Source organism: Sphaeramia orbicularis, chromosome 15 (genome assembly GCF_902148855.1).
Source record: "Sphaeramia orbicularis chromosome 15, fSphaOr1.1, whole genome shotgun sequence".
Classification (NCBI taxonomy): domain Eukaryota; kingdom Metazoa; phylum Chordata; class Actinopteri; order Kurtiformes; family Apogonidae; genus Sphaeramia; species Sphaeramia orbicularis.
In genome coordinates this window covers 23379975-23403209 of record NC_043971.1, presented here as the reverse complement: position 1 = coordinate 23403209, position 23235 = coordinate 23379975, and the positions used below count along the sequence as shown (strand labels likewise).

At 36.8% G+C, this 23235-nt stretch overlaps 1 protein-coding gene across 1 annotated transcript in view; it reads right to left on the bottom strand.

Annotated features, from left to right (window-relative positions):
• Window positions 1-23235, bottom strand: part of itga9 (integrin, alpha 9) — a 64740-nt gene that overhangs the window by 9804 nt on the left and 31701 nt on the right. The window contains exons 16-23 of the mRNA XM_030156447.1: window positions 9687-9839; window positions 7419-7495; window positions 6866-7013; window positions 2323-2409; window positions 2026-2105; window positions 1810-1893; window positions 1212-1320; window positions 283-390 (exon numbers count right to left, since the gene is read on the bottom strand). Of these exons, the coding sequence (XP_030012307.1) occupies window positions 283-390; window positions 1212-1320; window positions 1810-1893; window positions 2026-2105; window positions 2323-2409; window positions 6866-7013; window positions 7419-7495; window positions 9687-9839 (846 nt within the window). The remainder of the gene's footprint in view (window positions 1-282; window positions 391-1211; window positions 1321-1809; window positions 1894-2025; window positions 2106-2322; window positions 2410-6865; window positions 7014-7418; window positions 7496-9686; window positions 9840-23235) is intronic.

Here is a 23235-nt window from a genome sequence, read left to right as displayed (position 1 = left end):
TAGCTTCAGTAGCTACGTCAACACTTTTCACTTAGATTTTCAGTGGCCCAGAGGTGCCTCCCATGAAGCAAATGGCCCGTGCCATGACAAGAAGACCACCATTTTAGCAGCTTTCCTTGTCCTCGGAGTAAAATTCAGGAAGCTTCGCCATGTCAGGAAGCAAGAAAGACAGGCGTGGGCTGGATAGACGAGCTAAAAATGTGGCAGCCTGTAGGTGAATAAACGTATAAATAATGATTTGAACTAAATAAATAATGTAGATAGACTGCTGTTGGCATGCACCTGTGTTTCAACGATGTGGAACATGTCAGCTCCGTTGCCAGCCAGCCGGTTGGGTATTCTGATGTCCACAGTGGAGCCAGGAAGCCTGCTGGGCCCATTGTTTATTGCCTGGAACCAGATCATACAGGCAAGGAGGGAGACAGAAGCAAAGAGAAGAAGATACATGGGAGTCATTTAAGCGAGGGATAATGTACAGAGAGCTGGTCAATTACTGCAAAAATAAACCAGAAGCGATGATGACGTCTTGAATTACCCTGTAGGGGTTACTTTACTGCGCTTATTACACAGCTATTTAAAAACGACACTGATAATTCGACAAAAACAATGATTTTAAAGTGATTTTATGGATTTAAATCTAAATTTATGATCATAACTGTGTCTGCTCCATTGATTTGACAGCAATATATTATATACAGCAGTATATTCAGCAAAGACATGCAATGCATATATATATATATATATATATATATATATATACCTACGTTTATTTCACTTAAAGCATGGCTAAGTAGGAATCAGTACCGTGTGCACGGGAAATGTTCTTAAAAATATGCACTTTAAAAATAGGCACCTTAAAAACAAGGACATTATAAAAGACATTACCTGGTTAGTACTTTCAAATTTTAACACTTCGGGGCGGAATGTTATTAGCTTATTCAAGATTCACGAAGTTTATTGTCATATACCCAGCAGTACTGAGCAATGTAACTCTAGCACCGTATCATATTTGAACTGTTTGTACTGTATGTGATTTATTGTGTTTATATATGTAATGGATTATTTTTATGTGTATAACGTTGGTTTTATGTGTGATTTTAGCAATTATGCTTAATCCAGTGTATTTATGATTATTTTGTATTGTTTGTTCATTAATTTGCACTGTCCCTTTCAAATAAATTAATAAATGACATGAAGTGATTATTAAATACCTGGAAAGTGAGATTAAGAGGCTGAAAGTTGCACTCCAAGTCTTCCACCTGGACAAAGCGTGAGGCATCAATCGAGTTTCCATACACGAAGGAAGTGGGTGTCACCACACTGCAGAAAACAATTGAATCATTCAGGAGAATTACAGCATATTCCACCTGTTTTACTGACATTTCATAAAAACTGTATTTGTTTAAATGTTCACAAGAATAATATATTAAAAAAGTCCCTGGTTTAAGTCATGTTGTTAGTTCAACAGAAGACTTTTCATTAGATATGAGTCATATGTGTCTAGTTTTGCCCTGAAGCTGTCCTTCGCATTAAAGGCAGCAGCTTTATCAGATGTCAGAGTTCCGGGAGAGTTGGACTGTTTAACATCTCTCTCCCTGTCTGAACCAGAGCTGTGATAAAGTGTTTAGAGATAAGGCTTTTTAAGTTGACACGGTCCATACTGACACTCCCAAAAGCAGATGGGTAACCTCTCCAAGCATTTGTCTGAGACACATACTGTACATTTATAACCAACACAGAACTGCATTGGTATATTAGTGAAAGTTCATTATTAGGAATGTTTGGCTTTGTTTGTTTGTTTGTTCTTACCCAGTAATGGTTGTGTCAGTCTCATGAACCAGAGGGATGGACAGATCCAAAAAGTTGTCATGAAGTTTGTGCTCTGGATTGGCGCTAAAATGTAGAAGAAGAATGCATTTTTTTATTTTATGAATCATTTAAGACACTGTATATAGGACTGTTTACAGGAATCCATTATAAATATAACATCACAGATATTCAGTGTAATATGGGACTTGAGTTTACCTTTTAGCTTGAATTAAAAACTGTAATGTGTCATTTTCTCCAGAGAGTTGACTGGTGTCAAAAATCACTGCAAAATGATACTGGAGAGAAAAGTCGAAGAGGTTACTCAGAGTACTTTTGCCACAGGTGTTGATGCATTGCATTAGATATCTTTTTTTTTTTACTTTAAAACTGCACGTAGTTGAAGACTTTTGCCCAAAGAAGCATTGTGCATTAATAGATTTGGATGTACAAAAACTGGAAGTAGAAGAGCCATCTTTGATATAGTGCACTTAGCTGTACTTGGGTGCAAGCTACCTTAGTCTGTGCTCTCATGAAGGGAAATCCCACGCTGCATTTAAGGAAGTCCAGATCAACAAGTCCACAGGAAATACCCTTCTCTTCCTGCAAAAACGAATGATAGACAGAGTAAGACAGACAGACTGGAGACTGAGTGGGTGACATGGAGACAGAAGACAGAGGGAAACACAGCAGACAAGCAACCGACTGTGACAGGGAACAATCAGGTTTATTAAGCTGCATCCTGATGGGTGACGGCTTTAATACAGCTTTTAATACACACCTAGATATGCAGGCTAGCCTAGAAGTACAGTTGGTTTTTTTTTGTTAGAAACCATTTTTTAACATGTAAAAGAATAGTTTCTCTTATCTTATTGAAGTTATAAATTAGGTTAAATAAAGAATGTACAAAGCGGCGATGGCACACACACATCTTAGCGGGTGGGTAATTGGACAGCCTCCAGGCTGTGTGTTTGGAAGCTTGTCTAAACAGTATGGAGCTTCACCGGCTGCGCTGTGTAAACATTTGGGCCTTGACCTTACGAGGAGTAAGAATTCTTTTAGTGAGAGTTCACTGAGAGGCTGTCTGCCAAGCTTGTGCGCTGAGAGCATAAAACAGGGCAGAGATATTTCATGACCTCAACAGTTTTAATCATAAAAAGGGACAGATGAGTGCTCCTGGAATGTTCTATGATGGTTTAAGGTAAGTCAAATGAAATGTCTGCATATACGAGCTGATGCCAAGTTTTAGACTTGTTTATAATAGGTTTCCAAAAGTGAAGGCTGACTGTTGGCATGTTTAAAGGTTGCATATCCATCCTCAGTATCATCCACAGTTTCCCTTGTTCAGCAGATTTCCAGTCTCAGTCCAGGGTGGGGTTGTGCCCTCTATCTTCATTAAGTCAACCTCAATAAGCTTGACTGTCCTTTTCAGTGAGACTAAGCTGAACACTGTAGGGGGGGGTGTGGACCCCAGCACTACTGGCAATGATGGAATTTCCTCTATTTCCTGTATTCATCTGTGCTGCTGTGCAAACACCGCTTGTCCCGTGGGGCTGGGCAGGATTGGGGAAGTTGACCTGTTTACCCATCACCCACCTGGCAGCCCCTGAGAATGAGCAGAGCTTTCAGACATATGGCGTGATCTGTCTCCGTGGGGAGCAGAGTGACCAAAGTCTGTTTGTTCAGCACTTCTTCACTTTCTTGCTCTTGCTTACTTTCACTGGTCTTACTCTGTCAGGAACAAATACATGCTGGGATTTTCACAAATGGCAGGCCCATTAAATATCTGTGGGACTGTTTATACTGCTTCAGTGTCAGCTGAAGCCTCTAGGGCAGCGGTATGTTAGTGTGAAAGACAATACACAGGAGTCTTGTTTTCACCATGTTGCGTATGTCTCTTTATGTCTCCATTCACCTCAGTATTTGTACATTTGGCTTTGCTTTGGTCTTCCTTTTACAAACCACTGTCATCATCTGCTTTAGCCCATCTATGAAAGTATGAACATTGCTGACATTTCATAGCATGTTAAGGGTACATTATAGCGCACAGCCATGAAAATGCCTGATTCATAGATTCTTTGGTTGAAAGTTCACTGAAACTCACAACTTTACACACTTTTTTGATTTCCTAAATTCTGTACTTGACAAAAATACATTTTTAAGTCACTGAAAAAAACAAATCATGTAACATCACATCTGAAAGGTCATATAGCTGACAACCCCAACATTTTTGAGATAAAAAAAGAAAACACAGAAGCCTGTGCAGCAGTTTCTGACTCCCATGGGAACAAAGGCACTGCTTCTGAAACCAATTCACCTCCACAGCTTTCTGGAAGCTTGTGTTGCAAAAACAATATGGAGATAACAGACACTGCTCTTAAGATATGAGTGGAATACAAGTTCAAGCTTCGCTCTGTGGAGAAAAAGCCTCAGGAGAGGATTAAGAGCTGGCTTTAACTTTGGAAAAAGGGGTCACATCATCACCTTCACTGAGAATAATTAGAATTGTCTCAAAGAGCATACAGCAGTAAATCTGGCCGGTGACCTCTTTGTCATCTCCTCATACTGTTCGCTTCCTGTTCCCTTTGTGGAGCAGGCCACCCTGACTTATTAGGTTCCTGAACTAAATGAGCCTCTGTGGCTTCTGGTAACCTGATATGTAATGTCAGCTCAGTTCATTAGATTAGCTATGAAACTGAAACTGAAACACTGTTTTTCTAATATTGGCCCACAGCACACATTTTATTTAAATTCAATTTCATCTTTGTTGGGGGGGGGGTTTAAATCATGTCAGGAGGTTGTGGGCTTCTCAGAGATAGGTCTTATCCATCATAGAGACATGAAACCCTGCTGGAGAATAAACATAAGGTCCATTATGACGGAAAAACCCTTTGTGATGGATGGGGTCAGCTCTAGCTTTTGAAAAGCTGTTGAACTATCTCTCTCAGCTGTGATTTGACGTTCTTCACAACAAGTGGGCACAGAGCGGCGGATGTGACCACTGGTTTTCAGCTCACACAACTGCACTGCCCAGCCAAAAAAAAAAAAAAGTCCCACATGCAAAATTTGACTGCACAGCCTTTGGTTTTATTCACAGGATACATTCACTGTGACATGTTTTTTGCCACATAATGCTTATGTAGTGTCACAATAAGGTTCATAACATTTTTCTATCAATAGTTCCATTAATCTTTGATTATTGTTGATGGAGAATCGGATCGCTGCATCAAGTCTCATCACATCCCAAATTAGAGTCTGGCCTTTATGCAGGCTAATCCATGTGTGACAGTGATCTCTCACTTTCCCTGAACCATTTTGTCACAACCCTGATGATCCTGATCAATCCTGGCATTGTTCAATCTTTTAGATGTTAAATAAATGAGAGGCTACTTACTGTCTTAGCTAGAGTTAAATATACAGCCTGGACAAAAAAAAAGTAACTGTTTGGATTTAACTAAGCAAACAGTTCAGATCCTTCCATTGGTAAGTGCTGCAGTGGTTAATAATGCTTCAGCTGTAACAAGTGGTCCCAGGCACAACAAACCTGGCCCCTCGTACATATTTTGCCCATTATAAGTAAATGGGAAGATTTTAAAAATTCATAAAAAAATTTTAACTTTGACTTACTGTTCCCAAAATGGAATGAGATCCATTCTGGGTCACTAGCAATCTATAAACCAAATTTAGTGTGAATTCACCCAGTAGTTTTGCTGCTACAGACATGTGAAATTTTGCCCATTGTAAGTAAATGGAAAAAAAAATCATAATAAATTGTAACTTTGACCTATTTTTCCCAAAATGTAATGAGATCTATTCTGGGTCACTGGCAATCTATCAACCAAATTTGGTATGAATTCAACAAATAGTTTCACTGCTAGAGTGTTAACAAACAAATAAAGAAACAAACCGAACCAAAAATAATACCCCTTGCCTCCCCTTCGGGGGGTGGAGTAACAAGATATTTAACTGATGCAGTAAGTAGCCTCTCATGTCTTTATTGTCAAAAAGATTGAACAATGCCAGGATTGATCAGGGTCTTCAGGCTTGTGACAGAATGGTTCAGGGAGAATGAGACATCATATTTACACAAGGATTAGCCTCCATAAAGCCCAGACTCTAATTTAGGATGTGATGAAGATTTGATGTAGCGGTCCAATTCTCCATCATCAGTAATCAAAAAATAATGCAAAAATGGATGGAAAAAATATGATGAACCTTATTGTGACACTACATAAGCATTATGTGGCAAAAAAAGATGTCACAGTGAATGTCTCCTGTAAATAAAACCAAAGGTGGTGCAGTTAAATATTGTCTGTACGACTTTTCTTTTGGCTGAGCAGTGTATTTTCTGTAAAATCAATCTGCATATAATGGTGTTTCTGAAGTTGTACGTGGGATTACTGTGGGTAGATGCTTAAATCATTTTCCATAAAAAAATCAAAGAATGAGTACATCCTTCCTGTCATAATCTTCCTATCAGAGCTGCATATACCAATAAAATGCTTGAGTTTTTTGGGTTTTTCTTGACAGTTCAATGGTACAAATCAATCTGTGTGACATTAAGTATATTCTCATAGACACAGCTCATATGTTGTTGACATCTATCTGTCTCGAATAAGTCAGAGAACCATATGACAGGTCAGCCAGAGGAGCTCTCCTTTGAGACCAGACAGCTGTTTCTGCTGTTCGGTCTGCCCTCCTCTTCCTCACCTTCATCGTTTTATCTGCAGGAGAGTTTATACAGCTCCGGCAAAACTTTAAGCTTATCTGTCTTGCACGTCTTTCCTTTTTGCAGGGTTTACTGTTTAGACAGCACTTCTGACATTTAATCAGTCATTTTAAATAAAATATCTTGAAGAAACATATACATTTCAGGATACTACTCCTGACATTCAGCTGACAGACGCATGTGTGCATAAAACGGTCTGACGGTATCTGCAACATAATTTCACTGCTGTAACTCAAACAGATCTTAGCACCACGAGACTTTTCAAAAATAAACATCTGCGCTCAAGTAAATAAGCAGAAGATACTTGAGCAGCCATAACAGCAAACTGACCCTCTGCCAGAAGTTGATGTAGAAAACTTCTCTGGAAAAGTTGAAGTAAATGTTGGTGTCGTAGGCGTCGTCACCAGTGTTGGATATGGTCAGGTTCAAAGACACGTTCTTCACTCCTCCGAGGGCTAGATGGGGCTTGGTATACAACCTAAAACGGACATAAATCAACACATTTTCAGAGTAAAAACACATTAAAATATAATCTGTGTCAATGCAGATATTTCTTTTAGTAAAGGGTCGACCTTTGTATTTCTTTTGTGTAATTTCAACGTTTTTATTTGCTGTGTTTTTACTTTATGACATATAATAACTGTTAAAATGTCTGACAAACTATCAGTAAATGTGGGGAAAGCAAAAGATACACACTAAAAAGAAAGGGAACTCCCTAAGTATGGAAAAACATATGGATATCCTCCAAGCATGCGTCATGGTTCCACTCCCCACACCCACACGGCCTATGACGTCAGTTTGCTTCCTCTCAGTCCTGCAAGCAATGGCCAAGACAGAGAGTTCATCAAAATCTAAACTAAACTGTGAAGTCGAGGACATTTACCCAGAGAGAAACAGTTTCCCGTGAAGCCTCAGATCTGCGGCGCAGTCATCAGACAGGCAGTTCTTCTCAAACCAAGTCTGAAAGACAAAACAGTGATGTACACAGTTGGTATGACCTCATGCTGTTAGCGGTCCCCACACACTGACTTCATATTCAGTCTAGGGGGCAGTGTTGTGTTGTTGTTGGAGCTGTGGAATCAATCCAGTGGATTTTTATGCAGGAAAAGCCAGATACTTTAGTCTTACTGATCTCTTTCTCATCTCGCTTTTAATCAAGGAGAGGATGGTCTTTGCTTTTAGGCTAAATCATCAAAGGAAACCCAAGTCAAGCAGTAAAACCTCTATACTGATGATTTTAAGATAAATGGATTCTGTAGGTGCTGAAAGATGTAAATCCCTCAGTTTTTCAAGCCGTTCAGACATTGGGGAGACACATGTGGGGCAGGTTAGAGGTGGTTGCAAAGAAAATAAATGAATCAGGCTTTTGGATTCAAGTCAAGAAAAGCGAACACTCACAATAATAAGCTGGTAACCAACACCAAATCATTATAACCTCAATTTGAGCTATTTCCTTCATTCTTTCTGCGGTCCAAGAAAAGACACGACATTGCTTTAATTTAAAAGGTGCAATGTGAGCTTTATTTTCAGCCCAATCAACTGAGGAAATGAACTGTATAAGAACTTGTATTGGTTGAAAGTAACACATGTTTGAGTAGGACCTGTTCCTCTCACATCTCCTCAATTTAACATTAACATAAAAAATGTAACCAGAACTGCAAAAAATGTACTAGAACTTCTGTATTTCTATTTTTATCAGGTATGTATGGTATTTGATTCAGTTCTGAAAATAAATGAAAGGTAAGTTAGAAACAGGCTTCAGCTTTAGAGTGAATTCTGGTTAAAGTATTAAAGATTGAAGCATTCAAGTCATAGATATATCACGTATCACAACACAGGAAACAATACTTTCAGTGTCATTAAAACTTTTCATTATTTACAAAAAATTGCAAAACTTGCGTGTTTTTTTAATGATCACCTATTGACATACACTTAAGACTGCAGTTGTCCATGAAATGTCATCTGTTAAATGTTAGAATAGAATAGAATAGAATATTAAAATATGAGATTAACCCTTTCATGCATAGCGATCACTACAGTGGGCAGTTATTCTACAGCTGTTCTCTTGTATATTCATGGATTTTATTGTTTTAGTTCCATATCAGCCAACACAGTGGACGCTTGTGCAACATACCATACACTGCAATTCATCCCAGTACAGTAACTTTGCTGTTCTTGATAAACCTGATCTGCAGTGACATGTTTGGGTATAAATCAGTTGCATGTTATTGTTATTAGACTGTAATTAACAGTTTTTTTAAACAAGATTTTTTTTTTTTTTGCATATTATCTCCATCAAGTGAGTAATGACTAGTATTAGAGTGCGTTAAAATGTGAGAAAACATCAGATTAGCACCATTTAAAATGTTTTTATTACATAGTTTTCACACAGCATATCAGTAAATACATGTTTCTTTGAGTCCAGTTAAGTGGACATTTTTGCAACTCCATGAAAAATAGGGTCATAAGAACATTTTCAATTGCATTGATTTTTTCATGCTGAAAGAGGAATAAAAACACTTGGGAAAAAAAAAAATCTTAAATAAGGTTCTCATAATTCTTGCATGAAAGGGTTAAATCATAAGAATAAAAAAAATCTAATTCAAGTAAATAAATAAAAACAAAACTAAATACAGTGCATGTGGGGTAAAGTACAGATAAAAACTATATCCAGGCAGTATTGTTTTGATCACTTCACAGAGCTAAGAAAGAGTTATTTTCTTTGGTTTGGCAAATTTTATTTAGTATACTTACATAAAATGTTGAAAGAAAAAATAATACGTCATACAAGGATCATTAAATTAAACTGCATCTTTGTGAGGCATGAGAGGCTGGAAACTCCCTCCTGTTCCAGTAGAATGCTTCCTATAGAACATGCTGCTCTATGTGTGCTGTGGGCTATTTGTTCTATTTTCCTGATAGTTCTTAGAATATGTTAGGAACTGAATAGCTTTAAGCCAAGATAATGAAATGGCAGAAAAAAAGTCAGAACTGTGGATGATTTGTTTTTCTTTTACTATTATAGTGTACGTTACAGTGTTTTAACCATTCTTTTGAGCCACTCTTCCAAATAAGAGGTAGAATCATCCTTAATACATATCTACATCATTTAACTTTTTATCATCATATTGTACATGTTTGTGCATATTACCTCATTTTTTACTGCAATCTTATTTCCCTTCCTCCATCGTAGGACTGGGGTGAGTGCAGGAAGGTCTCGGTCCTGATGTCCCATCAACACGTGTTTCCTCAGACTGTACGCCACCTCAAATGTGATAGCTGTGAACACATCCTTTACATCCTTCTGTAGAAAGAACAGACAACAAAGCTCTTCTATAAAAATCTGTCTAACTTTAACACAAATCTTACCATCAAAGTAAAAGACAGGGTGATTATAGCAATTTAACGTTTTTTTTCTGCAAATGACGCCTGGTGTAAAAACTGATTTCAATGAAGCACAACATTGTACATTCTGTCTATGATGTTATCTCTTTAATCACTGAGATCCTAGAGCAAATACAATGGGCTTTATTGCATGTCTGACATGTCATACTCATTAATGTCTCTTTCCTTCGTGTCATTATATCTGTTTAAAGTAATAAAAGCAGGACCACCACTGCAGCTCCTCTTTTTTTTTTTTTTTCTTAATATGCTGGCATTGCCTCAGAGAGACATCTTTGAGTTTCTGGCAGCTCAATCTAAGACCACAAAAAAATGTTTGATTTGGCATCAGTTTTGGAGACAATGTAGACTAGAGCGAAAACAGCACTAAATGTTATTCAACCCCATATCTTCATTAGATGAGAGTACTGAAAGACTTACATGGGAAAAGGAGATACTAATGTTGCTTTTTCATTTCTGCTGTCCATTACAGATAGACTCAGCTCTTTGAAGGCAGGTTGGTAGGTCTGGCTCTAATCTCAGAGTTTTAAAGCAGCGGCAAAAGTACACAAGCTCCAGGGGCAAACTGTACCCCTCTGCCCAACTGATGTCTCCCAACATGGAGCCAAACCCACAATGTAAACACAATGGCTTCCCTGTGTTTTCCGGTGGTCACTTGTGCCTCTTGTCCTTTTTTGCACTGTCTTTTTTTTTTTTTTTTTTTTTGCCTATTATCAGCGTGTTTACCACTGCCAACGCACACCCATCCTCTTTCCTCCAGCACAGACAGAACCCAGTCTGGGCATTGAACACATGAGGTATCGCTGGGGAAAAAAAACCCACCCAACTCATCAACAGTGAGAGAGTTATAGCAGGAAAGTAAACGTTTGTGCAGGACATGAACAGACAAAAACGGAAGATTTGGAGCTCATTTGGGAAATGGTGCTGCACAAAGATAAAAGCGTGGCCTTGCTGACATATGCTATGTGATATTCTGTCATGATGTGGTTGGATTTATGGTTTCTAATAAGAAAAGAACAGAGATCATGTGTATAGTCATTGTTAATTACTGAACTGTTTGTTGTATAAAACGAGCTTGTGTTGAACTTATACTCTAAAATCTAAGGAAAGATAATTTACCATCATACAATATAGAGACTATAACACATAAAAGATGATGAAAATTTTTTTAAAGGAGTGATATTTTGCTTTTTTATAAATGGAATTATGAATTTCAAAACATTTCCCTGTGGTCTACCTAAACTGTAAATGCTATGCTTGGGGCTGACTTCTTCATTAATTCAACCCCACAGGTCCATCTTCAACCCTATTTCTGAGTAATGACAGGAAAAAGGTCACTTTGAGCGCTGGCCCTTTAAATGCAAATGAGCCACTTAACACCCCACCCCCTCCAGGTTGTTGACTGTCCTGTTCAGCCACTTCTTTTCGTTAATTCAACCAATAACTGAACATTTTTGGTAATCGTCTAAAAGTTTGGACATATTTTCAGTATGGACTACAACCACTGCTGCTGACAAACAATTATAGCGCACTTGGAGAAATGTATGTCGGAAGTCTCGGCTTTATATGTGCAAATGTCGTGACGTAACTAGTTATAAAACTCCACTCGATTTTTGCCGGAATGAATATAAACATAGCATTGCAGCACCTGGAGGGTTCAAATTCAAACTTTTTGAACTATTAGAACAGAATAGAATGTCTTTATTGTCATTATACATATGTAACGCATAATTAAAAAGGGTTCCCAAATACACAAATAGATGTACCAGAGTAGGGATGTAACAATATGAAAATTTCATATCACAGTTACTGTGACCAAAATTATCACGGTTATCATTATTATCGCAGTATTGTTGAAATTGTGCTCAAAATGTTCAAAAGGTACTTATACACAACCTGAAATAATTTAACCAAGTTGTATTTAAAAAAAAAAACAACAAAAGCAGAACAAATAAAATAATAGGCACAATGCACTTTCTGTTGGCAGAAACATTCAAGTATTAACCCTTAGTGGTCTGAGCCTTTTTTGGCCGTTTTTCAGTACTTTTAATTTTGCCTTTATATACTATATAAACAAATGTTTACTATACCCATATTTGTTTTTTTTTTTTCAGCACAACTTCATCTATATCAACTGCCTGTTATTTTTTTCACTTTAACCAAAACACAAGAGGCCAGAAAACACAAAAAAATTATATAAAATCCGATTTGAAAAATGTATATAATTTATCGCATAAATAACACAAAGATGCTTAACGAACCTTTTCAGAGACTTTAAAAGTGAATACTGGTTCCAAATATTAGGTATATAAAATTAAAATTGTAATAAATTAAAACTATACTCAAATATTTGACATAAAAGCATGTCTTTACATAGGTGTTTTCTCTGGAAAAGTGCGGTAATCAAACACAGTTATCATGATAATTAGAATTTTAACGGTAATACTAACCATTGGCAATTTCACCGTGGTTTATCGTTATACCGGTAAACGTTACATCCCTATACCGAAGACTAATAAAAGTCCCCAAACACACAAATAAATGTACCGAAGACTAATAAAAGTGGGTTTATCAAAATATGACCCCTTTAAAACAAGAATAAAAACAACAGATTTGTGACTTTAACTATCTACTGCTGAATTATCTGTTAATCTGCTAATCAATTAATAATCAGAAAAGGAAATGACAACACTGAAATGCTGTTCCCACAGTAGGAGCACTCAGTCATGAGCAACAGAGATGTTTTTAACCTCTCATTTATCACTGTCCAGTTTATGCCTCATTGGCCTCATACAGCCGGTGTTGTTCTTACTATGTCTGCTCAGCGAGGAGGTAACGTGAACAATGTTGTAGCCATGTAATGCAACACAACTAGTGGTATACTATGTAAGGCAGTGGCATAGGCCTGAGTCTTAGCAGTCATTAAATGCTTCAAATGGCCCCTGTCCGCTGGCCTCTGAGTGAACTGACCTCCTGGGAGTTCAGGGCTCGGGTCTCCACTGCTTATCTCACATTTTCACGAGCCACATGAACTGGGGACATAATGACTTGAAATTTACTTCGCTGTTGCACAACCCCGTCTTTTAACTGCAACATTTAAGCCCAAATAAATAAGGCATAATATTTCCATTACATTAGTGTTGTAGAGGCTTTATTCTGCAGATAAAAGCTTACCTTCATATACAAACACTGCACTACAGACCAGTCACAATCCAGAGAATCTCAGCAAACCAATATTAGAAGTGCTGGAGGATGTTTGGTAACACTTGGCCTTAGCTTTTATTATCCCTTGATCAATGCTGCCAATTACTCCACCTAAGTTTCCATCCTTACTTCAGACACCTACACCCTCCTGATCCTGCTATTAATTCCTGTATTTATGGAACAGAGGAGTTCCTGAGCTCCAGCTGAGTGGAATAGCGGATAGTGTTAACTGCCTGGTACCAACAGACTTTTGGAAAGAAACTCAACAACTGTTCTTTACATGCCAGTGGAGTTGTGACAGGTCTTCTCTTTAGCCAAAGGCTTCCACTGTGTTAATCCCGATTCAAGCACAGAAACCGCTGGGTGGGTCTCGATGCCATTTAAGATAATCTGATTCTTATATTTAAGGTCCATTAAAATAAAAACTGTGGCCAAAAACAACAGGTTTGTGGTTGTTTTAAAGCTACAATATATTTAACCCATAAAGACCCACTGCTTCTCTAGATTTAAACTTTCTTAAAGAGATTTATCACCAATTATTATCATATTATCTTCTGTATGTTGTGTTTTTTCAGTGTGAATCATGTATTTTCCTATATTTAATTCACTGATCATGTAGATGCTCATAAAAGATCAGATTAAAGTTGGGGGGTTATTATATCAAAAACAAAAAAAATGAAGAAAAAGTGACTTTTTTCCACAAAAATATCAATAACTGAACATACAAACAAGCATCTCCATCCTTTGTCATTGATCCAACTCCATGGGTTTTAACAGTGAATCAATGTTGTAGAAGATGACTGTGTTTAATGGTAAATACGAAGCCTCTGAACGTCCAAATGGGTCATATCTGATGACCATGAAAAGATGACAAACTGGATTTTACACCAATTATTTATATGGATTGATAGGTTTAGTGGTTCAGAAGTTATTAAACATTTTAGATCAGCAGATGATTTTGGTCGACGGTGGATATTTGGGTCGTTATGGGTTAAAATCATTTTGATGGTACACTTTATATTGGGGTTGGTTCCCATTCCTCCTATTTGTTCCTCTAAAGATCTAACACTTCTCTTGTAAAGCCGTTTTCAAAACTACTGACTGACCTTACTCAGTGGGGTTTGGAAAAAGCTGTGGGTATATCCATTAAAAGGTAAACACAAGAAAGTGGTGATGCAGCTGTGCAAATAAGGACTCTTAGCATAAACAATTACTGATAAAACACTTAATTATTCCTAGAAATGATGATCTCACCTTGTATTTTAACTGAAAATGGCTTGACAAGACTGACTAAAAATAACCTTGGTTGCTGTTTTGCCACATTCATTAGGTTATTATGAGAACTGTTTATCCAGTTGTTTGATACTACCACTGTGGAACATTAAAGTCGGAAATTTTCACATCCTAGTGGCTTTACACAAGATTAAGAATTTTTTGATAGTATCCTCAGAGAGGAAAAAACGTCCAATTCTCTACGTGCTAGCTTAAAAACGGTCTAAACCCTCTCATCATCTCATGAACAAAATTACTTATTAATGCTTCCATCCATACTGTAAAGACGCCAACAAACCCAGCAGGAAACAACTGTTTTCCAGCTGTTCCCATACTTTGGAAACTGTAAATTCTTAACTATAAGATGACAGGAAAACAAAAAAATATGTTGCACGTTATAGCGGTTGCAATCTTTTTTACGATACACCAGTTGCGACCTCTTTTTCCCCGTATGCATATTCATATAGTCAACTCGTAGAATGCAGGACAGCTCGCCATCCTTCATGTTTTTAAAGAAAACAACTGGGAATCAAACCTTCACCTACAGCACCCTTCCCTCTGGAGCAAAGTTTTTGCCAGTAAGCTATCTCAGTGTTTATGTTCACACTCAGGACTCATTTATTTGGTACGTGTGAGAATAACTCCCACTTTAGTAACATTTCTTTCCACTGTATCCCTCTCAGCTGTCTGTGTGACTGTTTCCTGTACACATCTATACAGTACTCCGTCATGTTTTTGCAACATAAATACTCGCTACTTCATGAATGAATCTGACTTCATTGTATTTTACGGCTTTTACCCTGAACTTTAGCCGAGTTGTAGCAGGCGCACATGTTAATCTGATCAACAACATGGCACCGCACCACGCTACCCCTTAATGCTCACACAGCAGTTCTACCACGGTGGGTGCAGGGAGGATGACGTCAAGCTGTAAAAGGCTCTGATCCTCAGTTTAAACGCCTCATGCTTGGCTGAAACGCACAAGAGCTCCACTCTCAGCCAAACCATTCCCACAAAAGCATGTAGCTTAAATCTGGTCAGGAGAAGTCTTTATTAACTCTTGAGGGGAAACACTCACAAAGTCTTCCTTTTTAGGACAATAGATATTTGGATAACTCGCAGGTTGAGGACATTTCATTCAAGGGCTTAATGCCAGGGAATCTAAGCTTAAATGGAAAAAAGCTTTTTTGTTAAGTGATGAATGGATTCAGTCTGTCAAAAGCCGAGGTTATGTGTGTACACTGAGACACCGGGAGACAACTTAAAATTTAATGTATTTATAGTTATGTCTCCAGCATATGGCAGACATGCACTTAAGCACCAAATCTTGAGGTGTCACTGAAAAAAAGCCTGAAAATGAAGCAATCACTTACATTTTCAGCACCACGCTCACTACAGGTTAGATCAGGGGTGTCAAACTCATTTTAATTCAGGGGCCACATTCACCCCAACATGATCTCAAGTGAGCCGGATCAGAAAGATAATACCAGTGAAAAAAGTAAAATTACATTACGATAATGTTTACCTCAACAACGTTTCCTTAAATGTCTGAATAACGTGAACAACTTGAAATGTCTTAAGAAAAACAAGTGCATTTTTAACAATATTCTGCCTCAGTTCTTCAGTTTATCATTTACACATGGGCATTACAACTGACATTACAATTACAAATACATAAAATATTTAGTAACAGGTATAATATTGATAAAATTACATTTAATTTTCTCAAGACATTTCACATTGTTTATATTTGTTTAGGTTATTCACATTTTTTGTAAAAGAATAGTTTGTTAATTTAAATATTTTCATGTAATTTTACTTTTTTTAATACTAAAAAAAAAAAAAATCTGCAGTTGTCATTATTTATAGGTTATTATGATAGTATTTTTCTGGTCTGATCTAATTGAGATTTAATTGGTGTGTATGTATGGAACCTGAAATAAAATGATTTTTACGCTATTGATTGTTAATATCTTCAGTGTAATTTTTGCATTTCACAAATCCATCCTACGGGCCGGATTAGACTCTTTGGCGGGCTGGATTTGGCCTCCGGGCCGCATGTTTGACACCTGTGGGTTAGATTATAGCAGCTGCTTTCACCAATAGAACCAATCAGAATAGGTTAGCAGATGTTCAGAAGCTTTGAATGGCGAAAGTGTGTAGGAGTAGGAAAGCGTGTCTTCCAGCTATTTCAGCTAAAACGTTTTTTGGATAAGCAGAGTATGAACACCTTCATCCTGTCTGTCAAATCCATCCACATCCTTCCAGTGGCAGGATATTTTGTAGCACCTTCCTTCAAGGATTTTGTCAAGGACTTTGGGTGCAGCTGCTTCTAAACCTGTAAAACTTGTATTGCTTTGCCCATTATGTGCTTTTCCTGTTGTTTTGTTACTTTAACTGTGCTGTCATGCAGTAACTTTATCGCAGTTGTGTCTTCAACTGCGGTATTGAAATAGACCTTAAACTGTAAAGCAGTATAGAAAACATATGTTTGGCCACTTGGTGACAGTGAGACAAACTGTAACATGACAGAGATATAGGTAAAGTAAATAAGAAATAGAAATATATTCAATATGTTATTATTATTATTATTATTATTATTATTATTAATAATAATAACCTTGCTCTATCTCAGCGGTGATGATCTTAATTGCAACAAAACTGAGAAAACACAAATTAATAAATTAGTGATGATAAAACAGTTATCACATAAAGACCCACTGGCAGTTCCCAAAAAGATTGTTGTTCTTAAGTGATTGAACACCATTTATTGCATTATTTTCCTCTTCATTTTAAGTTTTTTCAGTGTAAATCACGTATTTTCCTACATTTATTTCACTGATCATGTAGATGTTCGTAAAAGCTCAGAGTAAATTCAAAGGTTATTATATCATATTAAAAAAAAAGTTACTGTTTCAGCAAAAAAATTCATGGACTAAACATAAAAACAAGTGTCTCCATCCACTGTCATTGATCCGACTCCATGGTTTTTATGGGTGAATCAATGTTGTAAAAGACGACTGTGTTTCCATGGTAACTACAGAGTCTCTGAATGTCCAAATGGGTCATTTCTGATGACCATGAAAAGATGACATACTGTATTTTACACCAATTATTTACATGTATTGATAGGATTAGTGGTTCAACAGGTATTAAACATTTTTGATCAGTAGATGGTTTTGGTCGATTGTGTTTGTTTGGGTCTTTATGGGTTAATTATATGAATAAGAAAAACCTAACAAAAATTAAGCCGATTAATATATAAATCATGATAATTAGCTAAAGAACAATTATTAGTAAAGGCAAAATTTAACAATTGGATTGCCTTGGAGATACAAATGTAATCTTATCCATGTTGCAGGTACTCAATGAGTACAAATTGATTTTCCATGTAAAAAAGACATGGATGAAACTACCATGACATGGTAGTTTCTGGGCTCATGTTTAGAAACTTTACATGTTTTTGGCCAGTACTGCTGGGATTTTTTGGAACCGCAATAAGTGATTAATAATAATAATAATAATAATAATAATTATTATTATTATTTAGATTTGAATTATTTATTATTATTTAGATTATTTAGATACAATGGCGGAGCTGGAAAAGAAGTAGAGAAGAGTTAATGGATAAACATATACCTCACAGCAGGGGTCTCAAACATGCGGCCTGGGGGCCAAAACCGGCCCGCCAAAACGTCCAAGCTGGTCCGTGGGATGAATTTGTGAAGTGCAAAAAGTACACTGAATATATTAACAATCAAGGGTGTCAAACTCATTTTAATTCAGGTTCCACATACAGACCAATATGATCTAGAGTAAAATAATAGCATAATAACCTATAAACAGTGACAACTCCATTTTTCTGGGTTCTAGGTTCAACTGGACTAGTGTTGCTCTTTTGAAGCAAAACTAGTCCAGTTGAACCTCAAAGAACTACCAAGAACAATGACTTCGGAAAATGAGAAATTGAACGAGAAATTGTTCTTATTTTAGTTCCAAACTCCAAATTTTTAACAATATTATGCTTGTTACCAAATGTTTGTGTAACATTGTGCGTAATGCACATGTACAAATGATAAGTTGAGACATAATATTGTTCAAAATGCACCTACTTTCTTACAAATTTAAATTTTTTTCAGGCTATTCACATTTTTCATTACAGGATAGTTTGTAAATGTAAATATTTTCATAATTTAATGTTTTTTTATTGCACTAAAACAAACAGAAAAAGTTGTCATTATTTATAGGTTATGATGCTATTACTTTACTGGTCTGGCCCACTTGAGATCTAATTGGGCTGAAAAAAATGAGTTTGACACCCCTGCCTTACATTAACCTACAAATATGAAACATTTGGGTTCAACTACAGTAGAGCTGCCTGTTTAGAATAAGAATATGTTTTCTTCATTTATCAGAATCTCCAAAAGTCCAACTAGTATTTGTCATCTAAAGCTAAAATGTTAGACATTAGCCCTTGGATCTTAATTTATAACATTTTCCATTCCACTTATGAGATATTCCCAATAAAGCAAATGAGACCAGAATGACTCCTGTAAAAAATATGTATAGACTTGGTTCAATCTTAGTCAACAAAAGTGAGCATTTGGTGGTTGTCATAAGATATATCTATTTTGGCTTAGACTTTAAGTCATGACTGTTGCTGCTTGGTTTCAATGAACTCCTGTGGTAAATAATTGTCTTGTTAGCTCCTAAATGATGCTCTGGGTTCCATAGTGGTTTTTGGAGCAGGTCATGTAGATATAGTGAGTTTGTCAATCTGCAGTGTCAACAACACTGATGAGGTGCTGAAGTTGTAGACCACAAAATCAAAACATTGAACTAAAACACCCTGGATGCTCTATATAATGAGTCAGTGTCATCATTTTTGTGCTACATCATTCATAAAATACAGTAATTTGATCCATTGTTAATACAAAACTATTGATTAGTGTCGCTTTTGCTGTATATTTGCAGCTTGTTGCAATGAAATGAATCAGAAACTAACCATTCTCTCATTGGCACATGTAAAAAGAAATAGTTTACAAGTTACAAGGCATCAACATCCAACAGGACTTGAACACATCCAGCTTGTCCAAAACCAAATCATTCTGAGTAACAGGAAAATGCCAGACATTCATGCCAAATGTATGCAGTCTGCTTGTGAAAAATGTTCACTCTGGAAAATATTTTGGACTGTCTGATGGTAGTAATAATCTCAGAAGTCTGTCCAGCTCCAGGCACCATCACCATGAATCAGAAAGCTTACGGTAACAGGTTATTGGGGATCAAAATTCACATTTCCAGACAAAATGAGCTGCTAAAGAGTTAAAAGAGGGTACAGAAACAGTCGAAGTTCATTGGACATAAGGTAAATATGTTGTTACGAAAGCTTGTGTCCATTTACACAAATAAATTAAAAACTTACTGTTAGTATATTTTAAGTGTTTTTCAAATTTTATTGTAGGGGCTACACAGAATCTTGAAGAATATTTCCCTCACGATATCAAGCAATTTATCAAGTCTCATCATCCTCCCTTTTTCCATTTTATATCATAACTGTCATTTCACTTTTTTCCTTTAATGGTTTCCAGTTCAGAGACAAATTTGCAAAGACCAACAATCAGGAGCCAATATGATAACTGATTAACTCTCAATACTTGTAATAAACACTGTAATGGATGGTCAGTTCTAACCTACTGTCACCCCCCCAAAAAACCTTTAGATTAAAAACTTACTGTTGGTATATTTTAAGTTCTTCTTGGTAGTTCTTCTCGCTTCAACTGGACTAGTTTAGCTAAACCAATCTAGTTCTTGTAGTTCTCAACTAGTCCAGTTGAACCAAGGAGAACTACCAAGAAGAACGATGACCCGGGCAAATGAGAACCTACACAGATGAATATTTTAAGGGTTTTTCAGATTTTATTGTAGAGGCTACAAAGAATCTTGAAGAATATTTCCCTCATGATATCAAGCAATTTATTTAGCCCCATCATCCTCCCTTTTTCCATTTTATATCATAACTGTCATTTCACTTTTTTCCTTTAATGGTTTCCAGTTCAGAGACAAATTTGCAAAGATCACCAATTAGTAGCCAATATAAGTGATTAATTCTCGATACTTGTAATAAACACTGTAATGGATGGTCAATTCTAACCTACTGTCACCCCCCCCAAAAAAAACCCTAGATGTGTATTTTAAAGGTACAACAGTGTGTGAACTCTGAGGATCCTGGGAACAGGTTTTGTTGCTGTTTCTAAAACATAAATCAACCAAATCCTAACCTTTTGCGAGACTGAGAGCTGCTAGATACAGCAGTGTGTTGTAATGTGTCCCATGAGAAAACACATATTTCCTCCTGACTAAAACAGAAGAGGACCATCACTTAGCTGACAGGAAACGTATACCATCTGCACTGTCATACATGAGGCCATTTCACAGATAAACAGCAGTAAATAGCATGTTGTACTTAACACAGCATGCGTGTAACTCACGTGTTTGCAAAAGTACATACTACGAGCGATTTCGAAACTTTACCCTCATCTATCTTTCTTCTGCAACGCACAAACAAACCTTTGGTAAAAGTATATTCTATCCAATAAATATCCCACGGGTGCCGATAAGGAGATATCCATCTCTTACACCTTTGAGAATTGAAGTGTATTGGATTTATTGCTTTTTAAAACAATGTTCACGTAAACACAAATTACAGGAAACTTTTATGGTCTCACATGCATCATGAAGAAGGCATTCAGCATTTGACCCTTGGACAGTTAAAACCACAGCTGGGATTTATAAAGGAGGAGAGAAAGGTGCCTCACTTCCCTGGTGGAAATTGGCAGATGGAATACGTTTACTGCTCAAACATACAAAATCATCAGCGTGTTATTTTTACTACATACTATCAACAACAACTTGATTTCGTGCCAGTGCTAACTATAGCTGCATTAGTCTAATATCTGACTCTGAAAACCAGCCAGCCACCTATAAATAAACAGATGTGCTCCCTCATAGTCCAGTTCCTCCCCCACACTGAGATATTCAACACATTTGTTTCACTGTTATTTTCATTACAACCACTGCTTCTCATTTGTGTTCATTACAACCCTTTACACTCTTGATAAAACGTTAATTTATCTGATTGGAACTGATTGGAATAAGTGCAAAATGTCTTGTAATTCTCAGCTGTTCCCATCAACATCATATCAGTCTACCTTTACCCCATCGCGGTGTCACCACATGGACATGTATGGCTCTTCCTAAAAGTAAAATAAACCTAGTGCAAAAAAAAAAAAAAACTGAATGTAGATGAAATCCTTTTAAGGAAGGAAATCTGGGTCTTTAGAGGTGGAAACACAACAGTAAATACAGGTTGATTTATTATGCCTGTATTTAGTTTATGTTTTACCACCACTAAGAAAACAGTTTTACTAATAGTGATAAAAAAGAAAGGAAAAGAAAACCTCAGTGAATGTCCATATTTGTACTTGTAGTCAGGCTCAGTCAGTCTTATTTATTACATTTTACTCATAAAATAATTCAACTAAAAGCATCAAAATGCTATTTCTGAAGCCTGTTTGTGTTTAGAAATAACAACAAGCATCTGACAACTTCCTCGAGACGTTGGGTTTGAGAGATTAACTTCCTTCAACATCACGATAAGTCTTTTTGGTTCATAAACAGGAAACTTGTTATCTGCACTCTTATGCAATTAATTAATCTAGAGATGCAGTTTCCAAGAGAATGAAGACTCCTAAATAAGTTCATTAACTGAACAGCTATATCTGTAAACTTTTCTAAAGGCTACAGATATAACTACTTTGATAAATAATTTGATCTCTGATAGATGAGATACAGGCGGCGTGTGCATGTTTGTTTGAAGCTGTTTCATCCTGGTGATAAAGGAGTTCTCCAGATGCTTCCTCTTGCCGATTTTGTCACTATGCAAAAAATCTGGGTCGCTATTACTTCAGCGCTATTGTTTCAGTCATTGTTTCTAGACAAAGCCCTGATAAAAATGCAACACTTGAGCACAAATTTGTCAAATGTACCCCATGAGGACAGTTTAAAGTCTCTGCCAGACATAAACAAATATCTTTTGTATATATTTTCTCCTTCCCCCTGTGGCGGATCTTGCACATTTCTACAGGAAGCAGAATATGATGTTGACGCCACCGCATCAGAAATATGTACTACTATTAACAAATAGGTCAAAAAGAGGGAAATGATAAAGGGGTCACTGTTGGGTCGTTTAGGAAGCATCGTGAAGATGCCAAGTAATGAAGCAATCACAACCCTATTGTTTTATCCCACAATGGGGAAACAAGGACATGTAGCTTAGCGCTTGTATCTATCATGTACTTCAAAGTGAGGATGAGATCAAAATTCACGATCAAGTGAAATATTACTGTAAAACTACAAGATGTACAGGTTCTTAAGTAAACTATGTGCAGCATATGGGTATAAAGGAATCATTTTTGTGTTATAATAATGCACAGGACCACATGATGTTTTAAAGGAGTGATATTTAGCTTTTTTTAAATGCAATTATGCATTTTAAAACATTTCTCTGTGGTCTACATAAACTGTAAATGCTACGCTTGGGTCTGAATTCTTCATTAATTCAACTCCACAGGTCCATCTTCAACCCTATTTCTGAGTAATGACACCAGAAAGGTCGTTTTGAGAGCGCTGGCCCTTTAAATGCACGAGCCACTTCACACCTTACCCCCTCAAGGTTGTTGACCGTGCTGCTCTGTCCTGTTCAGCCACTTGTGTACGTTAATACAACCAACAACTGAACAATTTAGGTAATCAGCTCGAAG